Below are 16,910 nucleotides of genomic sequence, written 5' to 3'. Positions count from 1 at the left end.
TGTTTTCAAATTAGTACCTGAAACTCAAATAGTCTATCCTGAAAGGCCTGTCAGTTTACATGGAAAATGTGTTTTCATCATCCTTCTGACATAGGAAAGCTCCAAAAAGTGAACTGGGATTGTAGTGCTCATGTCTGCAGCATGTGGAGAAGGAGGGAGGGAGAAGAGGAAACAATAGGAGTCTTGAAGTGCTTATGAGAGCTGGGAAGAAGAGAATTTTAAACTTGAATAGCAGAGTTTTGCCAAAAGATCTTAGCAAGAACGGTGGGAAAGCTTATGCTTTTGTATACTGAGTTTTTAGTTAGTTGTCAGATGGTTATTGAAGCAAGTTAAATAATCTCAGTTGTCTTACTTTGACACTTAGCACATGAGCTGAGTCTAGGGTCTGCTCTTTCATGGTTCAGTCCAGTGTTAGTGTCAGATTTGGGTACAAATCATAAATACTTTCTGTATAGTGAATTGCTTAATTTTTTTTATATTAAAGCTACTGAAAAGCTAACTTTCCTCCAGGCACTGTTCTCATCTGTATAGCATTTGTGCTTTTAAAATAATGCAAGTATTACAAATGGTGACATAACATAGATATAAGATGCAGTTTTAAGAGAAATATTGTCAAGAGGCTTTCTAGAAGTTGGTGAGAAATACTCAGTCTGCTAGCTAACTTTGGTTTCAGAATCTATCCCTTTAACAGATTGTGTATGTTTATATAAATTAATATATGTATTTACATATATAAGAATATTCCTCGAACACAGTTCATAGGCTTGGATTTTGCAGTTCTGCAGACCTCAGTTTTCTACAAGTTTTGAGGATAGGTAGGAGGAATTTCACTGGGAGAGTTATGGTTCTGCATGGATAAATGCATGTGATGAATTTATAAAGAGTAGATGGATTAAATCACAGAAAAGAGAAGGATGCAAAAATAAAGCTCATAAAGGCACACGGTATTTATGCTTATATTTGTAACAGCAGAATAAATAATATCTAAGTGTACTTTGACACCTGTATTTATGAAAAAGGAAAAATCTGGCTAGAGGAGTCTAGCTAGCGATCCTTTTCCCCCTTCCTTTACAGCAGTCTTTTTAAAAGAATTTGAGTTCATTAGCAGTAAGGTTTCTGCATTTGGCAGGATATTTTACGTGGTGCCGAACACCGTTAGAGCAGTGTTAGAATCACTCTTTTACTAACTTGAAACTTTTTAATTACAGCCCCTAACCAGAAGTACAGAAATAATTAGCAGAAATTAAATGTACACAAAGCTCAGAAAGGGCAAAGACTAACAGAAACAAAAATCAAGTGTATTCTGTCCCATCTTGGCTGCAGTCTTGCTATTTGGTTTGGAAAGACCCTTTGTGTTGTCTCTTCCATCTGTAAATGGAGGAAGCAACTATGTACAGGGTTGGCACTATAGGAGAAATATCTGTTGAGGTATGGGAGAAGGGATTTTAGTATCTGTTTAAGGTTGCATGAAATAAAGATAGAAGGGACTGAAAAATCTATCTTGTATAGAGAATGAACCTGGTAAAGTGTTGGGCGAAAGAGTTTAGCAAAGCTTTCTCTTTTAAGAAGCCCTGAAGCTTTAAAGCGTCATTGAAGAGTAAAACAGGGTACCTAGCTTTTTTTTTTTTCTTTAATTCCTTGAGCCGGATGGTCTTTAAAACTCTTAAAAACTGTAAAACCCAGCTCTGAGAAGATCCTTTGTTCTGTACACACAAAAAAAGAAAAGCTGGAAGAGTGGGGCAGTGAAGAGGTTGACAGAAAGGCAGGTGTGGGTGGGCAGAGGGAGTGTTGTCTGATGCTTTGCCTAAGTTTTGCTTGAAGAATAGAGTTCTGTCCGATATAACTATTCTGGCTAGCAAAAAAACGATCTGCCATATGGACTTGTAGTTCTTGCTGGGGAGATTTATCTGTAACTGTAGGGAAAACTTTGTGTTGGAAGCAAGGAGATCAACAGAAAATATTGATGCCTCATACAAAATTAAGCATTCAGGAACACTTTTCTGTTCAGGAGCAGAGAAAAAATTATAATATTTCTGCTCATGCAGGCTGTAGATGAAATAAGATTTAAGTTGATAAGCAAATCCTAAACCAGTTATTGGTGGGGGAAAAATGTATTTCATAGTCTTAAATGGTCTCTTTAACAAATTTCTTTGAGAATATGCAAATAAAACTTTCTATCTTCATTTTTCTTACTGGCAGAAAATAACACGGTAAATTCTTAATGGACTATTTGTATGAGCAAGCAAACTCTTACTTAAGGAGAAATATTTTACAAGAGAAAATTGATGTATTTTGGGTTTTGTGGTTGTTTGTTTTTTTTTAATTTTTCAGCGTGAACTTCTGCTTTAATACTGCTGTATGCATAACCAAATACAGGAGAAGGGGGGAGGAGATGGTGAGTTACCCCTTACCCCCAACCCCAAGTTCCTCCTGCCTTTTATTCCTGCACTTTTCCATCTGCACGTTCAAATCTAGTATTACAGAGGTGACAGTGTGACAGTACCAGGTTTATTGATGGAACATAGTATGATCAGGTCTTTTTTCTGGAACTCTGCCCTTGTACTTTTAGACCTAAGTCTTTCTCGACCTTGTTAGTTGCTGTTCTCTCATCTGCCTAAATGTCCCTGTCAAAGTTGTTTCTACAACTTGGCTTAGTATCATATCATACAGAAATTGCCATTAGATTTCATGTATGCGTGCAAAGCAATGGTACCGTTCAAATGTGCTGTTTATCAGGATGCCAGTTAGTCACAGCTGAAAAATGTTGAGTTGGGTACATTCCTTCCTGTAGTGAGTATGGAACATTTTATGCAAGCAAAAACAGCAAAAGACTAAAATGCTCCTCTCAGGCAGTAATCTTGGTAGGCCCAGCTCTACAGTTTGAAATGTTAACCATAGCTGAACAGCTTTTCCTCTCCCCAGATCAATCTAATACGATATTCTGCTACATACTTGCGCCACGGTTTGATCAGCTAATGAATTATATATCGCTCTCTGTAGCAGTCAGGCAAACAAAGCAGCACTGTGATAAAACTGTGTAGAACAGTAATCTTCCTTGGCTGTCTGTCTTCAAATATATATGTGAGTGGGAGAGGTGAGGAAAAATCTCATCTGTTACAGGAAATGGCATTGATGTTCAAGGAAACAGTCTTTCCTTTTCCTGCCTGTTTTTCCTTCTATTCACCTGTATCCTTAACTAAACACTAAATTGCTCTTCCATCACGATGCCAGATGTGCTGTTAAAATGGTCGTTATCCACATAGACTTAAAAAAAAAAAAAAAAAAAAAAAAAAAAAAAAAAAAAAAAAAAGGGAGCCTTTCCTGTCAGCCCCCTTGTTTCAGCTAGATTCCAGAGCTGTTTCACTGTAATTTGATTTCTGAAACTGCAGTAGAATTTTTAGTTGAAGAAACAACTGTTTGCTTTTGTTCCTTTAAAAAGTATTTATACCGATGTTTGCAAAGAATGATTGCTCTCTTGTACACCGGAGGTTTCATCTGAAGTTTTGGATCAAAGATCTAGCTGGACAGCCCTGTTGTCTTATGAGGTTCTTACGAAGGTTCATTTGAGAAACAGGACACAGAGTGATACTGGAAGGAACGAAAGTCAGCTAGATGCCAACAAAAGGCATGTGAATGCTGTTTAAAGTTTTGAAACTATTTCACTCTACTTTCAAATTTATACACGCACACTGCCAAATATAAAATGGTTTTCTCTGCTTTTGGTTTAACTAAGAGGTATGGAGAGGTGAGTGAGGGACAGAAACAGTAATACAGGTGAAAAAAGAGAAGAATTGAAGTTTTCGTTTCTGCATATAACTGCACAGTTCTAGCCCTGATCTATTGAAAATTACTAAAGAATTGTGACTGAAGTCAGCTAGGTTTGAGGGTAGGAGAATCTTGCATAACTACAAAATTATAGCAGTTTTTGTGTTTGTGAATGCTGGGATTCTCAGGGAATTTTAGAGCCTCCAGTTGAGGATATATAAGAAAAGCTTCTGTTATCATAAGTCTAGCTGTAAAACACAAGAAAGGAAACTTTCAGGATTYTCTATGACGTGCAACAAGACTGGGAGTGAAACTGTTATAGCAATTGGTTTTTGTCTCCTCTTTGAGCTCTGCTTAAGAGGAAAATATATAGTTTTAGAGAGGAAAGACTTCCTCTTGCAATTTTTAATAGTACAATTGAGAATGCAATTTAGATGGGTAGGTGAAAAACTCAATAAAACTTCTCGTGAAACACTGGAAGTGTGTTTGAGTGTGTGTGAGAGAAGAAGCATAAATTGAAATGCAGCTTTAAAAGGGAAAGAGTTGGTATTCTGTATTTGCTAGTTAAGGATACTTTTTTAATTCACAGATTTTCTTCATGATGACAGACTGTGCAATTGTAGTAAACATCTAAGCAACCATAGGAAAAAATGTTTTTATTCAATGAGTGTATAAAATGGATTTCAATTCCCTAACATACACCATCCTCCCCCTCCCCTTCATTTTAAAAGTGATTTGAAACTGCCGCACTCCTGGAATAAAAACTTTGTGTAAAAGTACTTGAGAGTGTTTTTCTATTAGTCATTTAATTTGACTTAGAAGTGCGATTTTGAAGAGAATCTCCTGATTCACCCATTCACTGTATTTTAGCTGTCATTATGGACCAGCTTTGGAGTATACACCTGGATTCCTTTTGGATGAAAATAACCCTAAGAGGTGCTGCTTGTGGGCGTCTAATCCACGGATCAGATTGATGCTGGTCCAAAGTATGAACTCTCAAAATGCATTTAGTCTGGATAACAGGTCATCTGCAGCAATCATTTTGCTTTACAGATCTGCTCTGAAATCTAGTTTAGACATAGTGTTAGTTGTTCCATGTGAGCCAGCGTGGGTCCAGAAGGGCCCAGGTGCRAGTTAACCAAAGCCCTGCTGTGCTGCTTCTGCATGCAGCCATGTGAGCGTCTCTGGCCTCTCCAATACTGCCGCTTTTGAGGCAGCGATGAAAGGACRCCTGAGCCGAGTCAGGCTGAAGCCAACACGTAAGTTCAGTCACCAAGCCACCCTGAAGCAGATATACAGGTTCTGGTTGCGACTCAGCCCAGGAAGCAAAGCAGCTATAGCTGGTACGCCCTGCCAGACCCGAGCTGGCTCTGCGGGGAAGCCGCAAACCTGGAAACCCTGGTTCATCCAGCGTATCACGTGTGCAGACAGGAGTGCAGGCGTGACAGAAGCTATGTGAGAAATTTTGAAGTTAATAAAGCAAAGTGTCTGTGGAGTTTAGATGCCTCTATGTATAGCCAGCAGCTGAGCGAGTCTTCCATGATTGAATTTATATGTAAATGCCAAGGTTTAATGCCAGTGCCAAGTCCTGCTGCAAGAACACTGGGGCCTTTTGTTTGTTTGTTATTGCAGTTTAGTTTTCTAAGAAATCCCTTTTCTGGAGTTGGGGTGTGGGCTTTTAGAGGGCAGTTTTGAAGGGATTGCCCTTTGGTGTTGGAGGAATGTTATGATAGGAAACCAACACGGATAATTTCAGTGCTCATTGTAGCAGAATTTCTTGGGGAAAAAAATTGAATCTGGCAGATGCTTCCGAATACAGCACTCATGAGTTGCTCATTTGATTTGAATGGGACTACTGTTTAATAAGCATTTGTAAATTTAGGTTCTATAGGTTTATAGTTCTACAATAGCTTAAAGAGGAAGAAAAAGCAGGTTCATTAATATTCCATGTTTAAAAGTTCTCAGTCCTGTGGAGGAGGAAGCTGGACAGAAACTCAATGTTGAAATTTGTTTGTTAATGTTTTATAATAGCTAGTTCTACTATAGTTTGTATATGAATCATTCCAGGTTATATCTATAGGGGATCTTATCAGACAGCATCATGTTTTGAAGATCAATGGGGTTGTCACAGATACAGTCATAAAACTAGGCACATATCTGTTTTGACAAGCTTTCAGTATTTTAGTCATGTCCATTAATTTCATGAGAACGAGGTTGTGGTAAACTTAAATTAGCATTAAAATATGAAAGTATTGAGGCATTTTTAGTGAGTGGATTGAGATTATTTTTAGCATAAAGATAAATTCTTAATTGTCTTTATAACCATTTTTTCTTTGCATTGACACATTAATTTTCTAGATTTTTATTATATCAAATTAATGTTACTATTGCTAAATTACCCTTCCAGAATTTAAACATTAAATTTTGTTGCTGTTTGTTTGCCGCCTTTTTTTGTTTTACACTGGACTGTTTATTATGTTGACTAAATCTGCCTCATTGTTTCCGTGTATTTTTCATCTCCTGGGTAGCTATCTGTTTTCTCTTGTTAAAACAAGGTTAGATTACTCAGATTATAAAGTAGATTATAATATAAGATTACACAGATTATAAAATGACATGCTGGAATTCATCTTTACAGTGCATTTGAACTATACAGTATCAGTAAAGTATGAGCCTCAAAGAGGGTTCATACTGGCTGTAATAGTTCAAATAATGAATGTTCTACTGTAGTCTGACAGTCCTTTCCCATTAGTATTAGAAATTGAACAGTGTGACTTCTAGGACCTAGCAAATTGGTTGTATCACCAGACTTTCCTCCTTAACATGTAAGTATGTTGTTTAGGGTATAATGAAGTGTGATTATTGTCTAAACAGTTTCCTATATTGAATACTGATCTGCAGAGAATGAGTGGCAGCCAGGAAAAACAAAGCTGGTGGGAAAAGGCACTCTATTCTCCCCTCTTCCCCGCGTCGCAGTGCGAAGGTAAGAAGCTGTGCATGTTTGAACTAACCTGCTGTTGCACTTCGACTAGAATTAAGCACATTTTGTTATGGATTTGAATTGTTACAGGTAAATTACAATTACGATCTTATTTTAAAGCAGTAAACTTTTGCAATAATTTTTTTTATCCAAGAGAGAACTGGGATGGTTAAATTACATTTGTAATAAATCTCTAGCATGCTTCTAAATAGTTTTTAAATTAAAATGCTTTTAAAATAGTCTGTTTATGCAAATTTCCTTATACCGGAGCTTTGTTTTACACAGAGAATATGAACGTCTGATTCAGGAAATATTTTGTTGGTTTTTGGAATATTTTTCAACCTGAATAATAATTATTAGGTAGCTAATTTTATAAGAATGCAGAAATTGCCTTTTCTGGGTTTGCCTAAACAATGTGCAAGCAGTTCAGTGAAYGTGTGGAACTCCTGTCAAGTTGGGAAGCGGAGGGCTGGCCCAGCCGGGGACAGCCTGGGAATTTGTCAGTCTGTTCAGTTAGAGATCTGTTTCCCTAATAACCTGGAAGTAGATTAGCAAATAATTAATAATTACTATTTAATTGTTTTTTCAAGTGCATCTTAAACAGCAAACAACTAAACTGTGTTCCTGGTGCCTAAATATCCTTACGTTGGTGTTTAGGACAGTTTAGGTTACCTTCAAGAACATCTTCRCTTACTTCACTCCCAGCTATAGAAATATGTTTGCACTGTGAACTGGACAAATCCACGTCCACAGGACTTTGATCTGTGCTGTACCTCCGGGACAGGTCGCATAGCCTCCAGTAGAAAAATGCTCAGTATTTACAAAATAAAAATGTGTAGTGTCTCTTTGTAAAGTGATAATGGCAGCAGTATTATTGGTGTAATAGCAAATACACTGAATTGGGCAATCTTGAATATGTATTTTACACAGAATAATCCTTTAATTCCTGTGAGGGAATTGTGTAATCTTTTTGCTGACATCTGCTGGTGAGCTCACATAACTATCTCAGTGTTTCACCACCTCACTTTATCAGAGGAAGACACAAAATATACAGTACAAGAGAGCTTGAAGTCCAGAACTTACTTAGTACAGTGGCAGAACTTGTGTTGAGTAGTTCCAGGATTTCATCTGTCTTTAGACTAGATTTCACAAAACCAGAGGTTCTTCCTCAGAGCTAATGTTATTCTTTCACAAATATTTTTTCTTTATGGATACTGATATGTGTGATCCATATATATATGGATATGATATTATTATTATATATTGAAGGTTTATTCTGGTAGAAGTAGAAACCACAGCAGTTCACATTACTTTGTTTTGCGCTTCAGTCAGGATCAGGCTGCTGTTGCAGTAGATTTTGGATAGGTATAGAAATGTGAGTGATCTAAAACAGCGTGTGGTATCAGAATTAAAAAATGTACTGAGCCTCTTCTAATAAAAGAAAGGTAAATCTTGCTCTTTGAACCTCATTATTTTAGATGTTTTCACTAAGTAAGTAGCTTATTTTTATTTGGTCATCCAGGTAAGATTTGGTGATGTTTTAGTAAGATATTATGCTTGGCTTTTTAAGGATGTCAAACTTGAATCTCTAATGAGCACAGAGTTCATGTGGCTTAGCATGTGAATTTTAATACTACTTCTCTAGATTTTTTTTTTTTTTTTGCTAAATGTAAATAATGGTGTTTCTCAATTCTTTTTTTTTTTCTTCTTCCTCCTCTGAAACAAACAAACAAAACACTATAAGAGTGTTATACAAATGCCAAGGGAGAGAATGGTGTAGGAGAATTTGCAGATGTAAAGGAAACACCCAATGGTGATGAACATCTTTTAGATTTTAATATGGTAAGTTTGCCGTTGGTTTGGGGAAGGAATTTTTTGTTTGTTTTATAAAGGTATGCCACCACATCTTTCCTTTCATCACAGTTTTCAGTCTTAAAAAAAAAAAAGAAAGAAAAAGAAAGAAAGGAAAATGGCCTCAAATGAAATCCATAAGAAAAATCCTTCAAAGCTTTTCTTTCATGACTTCTTTTAATCTCTTCCTTGTCTTGGATATTCTTCTGAAAACTCCTCACAGCGCTCGGGTTTGTACTTTTAGTAGTTAAGCAAATTCAGTTTCCTTTGGGAATACTTGTTTTTTGCTTGCAAAGTATGTTAAAAATATGAATCTTTTTTTCCTCAGTTTTTAACTTCACTAAGTGCAGGGTGGGCTGATGTGCACTGTGGAAGGCAGGAAGGGCCGGTAACCAAAAGGAATGAACATAATGTATGCTCAGTTCTCTCCTGTTGAGCAAAAAGCTGATGCATTTAGTGGTGTGGGGGTTTTTTGTTTGTTTGTTTGTTTGTTTAGTTTTTTCTGAAGGGAAAATATTCATGTGCACATGCAATTACTGATAGTTTTTTAAACTTTATATTGATGACAAGACTTAAGTCTTGCACTGTGACATGCTTTCTATAACTTTACTGATTCAGCTGACAATGTACTGGTTTTGCTGGAAGTTCAGGCAGATTAATGATGCATTTCCTTAATATTTATTACTAAAATTTGGAGATAATTTTAAGAGTAATTTTCTAAATTACCAGTGATGATGATGCATTCTAAATTAGTTCACTCTAGTTTCTCTTGCTGTTTTGTGCAAACCCTGAAGTTAAGGAAAAGGGGAAAAAAATTAACCCCGCACTTTTTTTCCTGCTGTTCTCTAGTCCTTAATACATAACAGACTAAGTCAGGGAAAGGAAAAACTTCAATGTAATTGTGACATCTCTTCTGAACATCTACAAAAATCCTGTAATCCATACCAGCCTAGAAGTGAACAAGTGTGTTGGTTTTTTTTTATTATTCCCAGTCAACACTGTCAGTTTAAATCCTTAGGTTTCTTCTGTTTATGAAGCAAGATGTGCAGATGATATAAATTCTGAGGCAAAACCAAATGGCTTCAGGAAGAACATCTACTCCAGTGATAGCTCCAGCTCTGAAGACACAGCTTCAGAAGGTGGAAGTGAATGGGCTGATCCTTGTGAGGAGGAGCTTTTTTCTCGAACTCAACTATAAAAACTGCAGAGTAGAACAGATGATTTAAAAGTAACATGAGATGGAAAACTATCCTTCTTGAGGGTCTGTAGCTCTAAAACAACAACTTGAGTTTCCTCTTCAGTTAATGGATTCAGATGTGTATTTATCTTTCTCTTCTTGCTTATTTTATAGATGAGGACACAGCTGTCCTGTTGAAGATCCCCCCCCCCCCAAACTGTTAAATTCTTGGCTATTTGAACTAGACTAGATTGTGTTGTCAAATCAAGAATGGATGTGCATGTGCTTGTCTTAGTAGTACCACTGCTTTTTTGCATCTTAATTGCAGTTATTTTCATTCGTAACTGTAGCTCTACCACTATTACTATCTTCTTAGCATCGCAGTGTCTACAACTACTTCTGCTATTCAGAGACTTTAGCTTTTGGCACATTAGGCTTTGTTCTTTAAGAACTGGGAGATAAATACTTAACACTGTAATCTATCAGTGCCTTTCTGAATGCAGGAGAAAAGCATGAATGACTTGTCCAGTCTTCATTCAGTAAATCTCATAACTTTGAAGTAGGAACAACAGGGTTGTGCTTTAGAGACTTACAGAAACTGTGTTTTCTATCCTATGATTCCCCCTGCCCCCTTCCTGCAAACCAACACTGAGGATACCATGGTTTGTATTTTTGCTAACTGGAGAAGCCAAGGATTTTTTTGTAGGTATGGAGGCAATGTGGGCTTCCCCCCCCCCCTTTTTTTTTTTGTCCTTTTTAGCAACCTGCCGATATAGGGCAGAAGTTTAAAAAGAAGGAACACCAAAAAATAATAAACCACTGGGGTGATGTGTGGACTGTTGTGAATTTTCTAACAGGTAATGAGAATGTTGTCTTGTTGCAAATGATGGCATTCATGTAACCTACAAAAGCATCCTATACTGAATTTGAGCCTGAATGACTGAAACTATCTAAAATGCTCAGTGTTCAATGTTTTATATGCAAAGGGTCAGTGCTTCACTTGAAAGAAATCCTGTGGCTGCTGCAGTTAGCTGCTGTTGTGGCTGTAATTTAGTAAATCTCGTAGTTCATTTTGTGTTTCTGAGAGAATGTTTGGGGCAAGTTGTGTGTGGTGGGTGGGGGTAGGGAAAGTGATGACTTACAACATACATGTGTGATTGCAGTAGTGATTGTTGCTTTATGTGACTTGCTTTTTAAATTTTATTTTGTTAACTTAGAAAGTCAATACATTGTCAAGTTGCATCTGTACAAGACTATCAACTCCTTGTGCTTCTAACACGTTATGCAAAATGTATAAGCCAGGAGGAGCAATATTTGCAAAACTAAACATTCTAGGTTTTTACCAACTCATAGTTTAAAGAACAACAACAAACTAACTAATCTATACAATAGCAGCATGTTTATAACATCAGGAAGTGCAGAAAGTCCAATACTGACTTGAAAAGCTTAACCATTAATTTTGACAGGCAATAAACCTCACGAGAACTATAGTTGTTTGAAATGTGAACTGAACTGGCTTTGAAATATGTTCTATGCTAGGAAGGTTTTCATAATAACTGGGTTTTGTTGCCGTTATTCAATTGATAGTGTAAGAATTGAAATACATGGTTTAAAAAAACCATGCCATTCTTTGTGCAACATTTTTATTGAAATCCTTACTTAAAATTGGCTTGGTTTGTCCTTACCCAGGGACTTTTTTTTGGTCCTCCTATTAAACTATATGTTTTAAGGTTTGTATTCATACAAAAAAATCTTTTGACACTTTACAGTTTTTTTTCTTAATTTATTTGCAGACTTTGGATAGATTTTTATATATTTTACTTTCTTCTGGAGCTTCCTTGAGAGGTTGTTTAGCACCTGCACTGAGAACTATTTAACTGTAAACATGAAAGTAAAAAAAAAAAAAAAAAGAAAAAAGAAAAAAAAAAGAACTTTACACACAAATTCTTCAAATCACTACAGTGAAGAATGGAATAGAGCTTCATTCTAGAGTAAGAAATGACCAAATGGATATATTTCAAACACAAACTTCAGCTCAGTTTATTTTGGATAGAGCTGCTTCTTTGGCAAGAAAGGGCTCAAAAATAGCAAAGGTGTTGCTTATAGTTACATTATGGCATGTAATATTCCAGCACCTTTGGGGAAAATAAAATGGTATATCAAGCTTGGGCAATAACAAATTGTCTTTACTTGTTTTCATAGTTTAATGGCTAAAGCTCTAAAGCTTTCAATGAGAGTTGAAGTGTGGTTTTTAGTTTTTCTGTATGGATAGAGACACACGCAACAACAACAAAAGCATTAAAGGTTGGCAAACGCTGAACCGCACTGTGGTATGAAGCGCATTGCATATCCATAGCACTGAAGTATCAGTTTTCCATTCCTGGGCTGAAATTTGTTTCTACTTTTTGCTTCAAGTGGTTGTATTGTTCTGATTTCACGTACACCAGAGTAACTGATTTTGTTTTCTTGTGGAGTTACTTAACACCGAATAAAAATATAAAAGGACAATTGGATGGGGTGTGTGTGTGTGTTCATTTTCTTTAGCTAAAGTGTATAATTTAGATAGAAAAYAGCAATTAAGAATTAAACATTCTTAAGTAAGAGATACCATGAGACTTCCAATTTGGGAGTCCTTTTCCTTGCTATAATTTTTTAGCATCTATTTCTATGCTTTTTCAATACAAGACAAAAAGAAAAGAAAAAAGTACACTGYATGTATTCTTAGAAAAAAAATGACAAACATACATAAGCGTAGTCCCCACTTTATTTATCTTTGTAAAAAAATGTCATGATCTCAATCCTAAAATGAATTTGTAAGGACATCATCATGTTTAGAGAACACATTAATTTTCTTTCCAAAATACAAAAAGAATTAGGAAACAAATAAACCCAAACCCTCCCTGACATGGCTGTGAAAGATTTATTTATTTGTTTGTTTATTAACCCTAGTGCTGGATCCAAAGTAGCAGATCTTGTTTCTGCTTTCAACCTGTGCTCAACTGTTACATAGTCGATGGCTGATTTCTGCTTTTTTAGAACTGCTCATGTGACAGCAAAATGCAAACTGCTCCTAAATCCAAAATCCATAGCTAGACACCTTCAAACAAACAATGACCCATTTTTCAGCAGCTCACATTCAGTTTAGTGTAAACATTCATTATGCGGGTGTAAGGTTGCAGCCRTAATGAACAAAATATAACAAAAAACAGGACTTGGGCTTCAGTGTGGAATGATTCTGACTCCCCTGAATTAGAACTGCAATGGAAACAGTACATAAATACATAGTTGGGAACCCTCTATGCTCTATGAGTAAATAACAGAAAATATTTATTCTGTAAGGTCCTTGGGTCTCTTGTTCAGGAGTATCTAGCAACCTTTCCTGTGTTTAAAAATTCTAAACTCATCCAAATAACTTAAGGCATAAATTTCAAATATAAATTTCAAAAAATATTTCAAAGTATTTTTTTATTAAATAGCATAACTAAAGGAGCATATTTTCATTGTGTTTATAGAAGATGCTTGATAAGAGAATTAAGTTGATCAACCATGCCTTTCAATTGTTGTGTCTCAATATTATTTCCGGATATCCCAAATAATTAGTTTCTGACATAAACAATGCTTCTACCATGCAAAAACAGTGAATACTACTGGGCAGCAATTGCTTCTGTCAGTGGCAGGGCAGGCTTTAAATGCATCTCAAAATATGACTTCAGGAGCCTTCCAGGATGCCCTGACAGTTAGTAACTCATTCTCTTCATGGCAGTTCCTGCATATTTAAATATTATCCCCAGTGAATTCATCATCTACCCATCACGTACAGCATTTGATAATACAATAGTTTTTCTGTCAACTGTGAAGATTCTAAGAGCAACAAGACTCCAAAGATTTTGGGCATGTGAAACCTAATTTTAATGCATTTTAGCTCTCTCCAGTAAGATCCTTTTTCCTGTGTTTGTTTGAATTGTTCTTAAAATACAGTTTTAACATGTGAGTGTGTATAAATATTATGAGCTACCTATATGCTTAATATGATAATAACAGGGCTTCTGAGAAACTTAAATCTGGCAGATCTAGCCATGGGTCTGAGGAAACAGAGAAACAGATGAAAGACTTCCACGTACAGTGGCTTTTGCTACCTGACAGCCGTCCTGCCGGGCAAGTGCTTCTGTAAGAACTACATCTGTTACTGTAATGTACTGGCTATTGCGCAACAAAATTACACCAAAATTACCATGGGAAGGTACAAAAGCAATAAAGTCTCTTTCCCTGTCACTAAAATACAGTCACTTTTATTGATAATAGTAATAGCTATACAATATTGCCACAATTGCCTTTTATATAAGGATCTTAGAAATCTTTATCATTGTCAATGAAGAAAGCTTAACTGCCCATCATCTCTGTGTAGACCTTATTTCCTACAATACAAGGAAACAGGAACACAGTGAGATTTAACAAGTTTCCTTATATCACAGAACTGATTAGTCTCAAATTCTTGAATTTCTTTCTTCTAAAGTCAATCTAAACAATCAAGTTTGTTTAAAAAAAAGATATTTTCATATTCATTTTAATGCTTTTTGTGCTAATAGCTAAAGGAAATGGTTAGTAAATTAGACCATACCACAGCTGAAAAAAATAGTGCTATAGTACTGTCTTGGGCATAGCAAAAGGAATTGGAGTAGAGTGTGGCTACTGAAGGCAAATATGTAAGCCCTAGAATAGACTGCCTAAAATAGCGATGTCATCTCCACCATTAGAGATTTTTAGGATCAAATTAGAAGAAAAACATGTCAGAAGTAATGTTGGTATACTTGATCCTACCTTGGGGAAAGAGGATGAACTCAATGATCACTTCCAATCCTGTTTTCCATTATTCGTAATACAGGAACAGCTTATTGATTTACCCAGTTTAAAGAGAAAAAAAGAACCAATAGATTGCCTGGGGGCCATTAAATCTTATGCAGTTTTTCCTTTATGGATCCCAGTAGCTTGTCTTTGAAAAAAGTACAACTTGAGTTTGGTTAAAGATCATCTTCCAAAGAATAATTTGCCATATCATCCTTACCTGCTATTGTATGCCACCCTAGTCCCTTCCAAATACAGGACAGAAATAGGTATTGAACATTTCTTTTTTGCATTATTTATTCAAGCAATAGTGAATTTTAAAGATTGTTAGTATTCTTTTTGTTGTAACACCCTTTCAAAAGGATTTTTCCCTTTTTCCTCTTACATTTTTTTCTATATTTCATAACCTCTCATTTTTGTATTTTTTTAAATTTGTCTTCACATTGCAATGGGGTTTTAGCCCATATTTTATTGAATGTGAAATCCTTATCTGTTTGGCAACCAAATTTTCTTCAAGAAGTCTCAGTTCTCATTCATGCTTTTTAAAAATTTTCCTGTTTTTTCCTATAATTTTCTTCAAAGTGGAAATATTAACTCCTTTGAAGCACTACAGATATATACAGAGAAATATCAGTTGGGTCTGTTCTCTGCCTAAATTGGTTGTTACTGGGTTTCATCCATTCGTCATCACAAATTCTAGACAACCACTAATTTTTAGTCTAGTACTCATTTTTTTCTTCCTTAGGAAGCTCCAATAGAAGACTACCACATCTTGGGTGCAATACCTTTTCTGTTACAGAAATAATCTATTTGGTTTTGGAAACATAGTTTAAATTCTGCCTGCTTAAGGGCACAGATCTCCTGTAACATCCCAATTTTTCATTATACAGATGTGCATAAGAAGTAGGTAGTTTCCTTCTCTGGTGTGATTTAGCAACGCATTAAGATCTGAGAAAGAACTACCATGGAGATGTTGATAGCAATCATTTGTGTGCACTTAAGATTCCGTAATGCAATATTAATACAAATATCAATATTTTTAGTATGCACAGCATTATTCCTTCACATTTGTTTCACTCATTTTGTCTTTCCTAAATAGGTTGTAGAGAGTGATATAAACCTTCCAATCGCATGCATCACTTTTCAGTAGTATCAATTCAAATGTGCTGGTAAGTTTTGTTCTACCTTCCTTTACCATTTCCCACTCTTCATTTTATTGCTATCCATATGGGGGAAAACATGGAAGCTTCCTTAAGCGATTTAAGTCCATTTTTACCCCATGATAACAGAAGGTTAGCAGTAATGGTAGTTATAAACCTGATTTCACTTTCCTCATCTTTTTGTGTTTATCAGAATTAAGTTTTGGCTGGCCTTCTGCATTCTACAGAATAAGGCAGCCCTTGGGGAGAATGAAATGGTATTTTCTCCAGCTGTTCCTGATTCATCCCAAACCTATTAAAATGGTCTGGTGCACGGACTTTGCACTGCTAGTAGGAAAGCCTGTGCTGATGGTGGCTGCGCTGGAAATGGACTGCTATTAATCACAGCTGTCCAAAAGACAGACAAACATTAGTTTTGAAAACAAAATCATTTGTGAYGAATTTGAGGTAGGAGAGCATAAGTATTCGCCATTTGTCAAAAACATCACCATTTGCTTGACAGGTATTGATATTTTTTGATCAAATCATAATCTTGCTCATTGCTACAAATCAGTAGCATTCCCTTTTTCTGTACCATAAAATGTGCACTAGTTACTTTCTCACAAATACAAGTAATTCTGTAAAGCAAGTAGGAAAAAGATCAATGTCTGATCTCTGTTCTGACACTTACCTTCAAGAGTGAATTTTTCTGTCTCTCAGCATGATGGACTGTAATGGAGATTGTCCATCTTTTGTTACTTTCAGCACACTGACACTCCTGCCTGCATGAGCTAAAACTACTTTAAATGACAGTGATGGGAAATCCAGACAGGAGATACTAATCGGCTAGTTATAGTATTCAATGATGTGTGACTGTTGTATCTTCATAATATGCAAATCTTTACTTATCTAGATAAAAGATGTTATACTGAAGTGTCTTCTAGTTTATGACAGAGAATTACTGATCTCAAGATAGACAGGGAACTGCAAAGCTGATTCAAATGAAGCTCAGTTTGGCTGTCTCTGAAAACTGCCTGCATCATACTTGTTTTATGATAAATGAAAATTCAATCTAGATGTTTCCATCCAGTTCTTAAAAAGATTAAAATACCAACTGCAAAATTGTTGAAGCTTCAAAAGAGAAGTAAARGACTAA

The 16,910-nt window shown here is 35.9% G+C and overlaps 1 protein-coding gene across 10 annotated transcripts in view; it reads left to right on the top strand.

Moving 5' to 3' along the window:
- KIAA0232 (KIAA0232 ortholog) overlaps nt 1–12,286 on the top strand; it is a 52,723-nt gene extending 40,437 nt beyond the window's left edge. For 2 of the 10 annotated variants that reach the window (XM_026054825.1, XM_026054828.1), the window contains 3 exons: nt 6,640–6,748; nt 8,490–8,587; nt 9,615–12,286. In XM_026054825.1, coding sequence (XP_025910610.1) covers nt 6,640–6,748; nt 8,490–8,587; nt 9,615–9,794 — 387 coding nt within the window. In that variant the 3' untranslated portion in view covers nt 9,795–12,286. Of the gene's footprint in view, nt 1–2,331; nt 2,396–4,635; nt 4,752–6,639; nt 6,750–8,489; nt 8,588–9,614 lie in introns of those variants that run through there. The other 8 variants (XM_026054827.1, XR_003251763.1, XM_026054829.1 and 5 more) reach the window with 8 other exon arrangements.
- Nucleotides 12,287–16,910: the final 4,624 nt, after the last annotated feature.

The sequence above is a fragment of the Apteryx rowi genome, unplaced genomic scaffold, assembly GCF_003343035.1.
Source record: "Apteryx rowi isolate R43461 unplaced genomic scaffold, aptRow1 scaffold_97, whole genome shotgun sequence".
NCBI classification, from domain to species: domain Eukaryota; kingdom Metazoa; phylum Chordata; class Aves; order Apterygiformes; family Apterygidae; genus Apteryx; species Apteryx rowi.
This window is presented reverse-complemented; position numbering and strand designations above follow the sequence as displayed.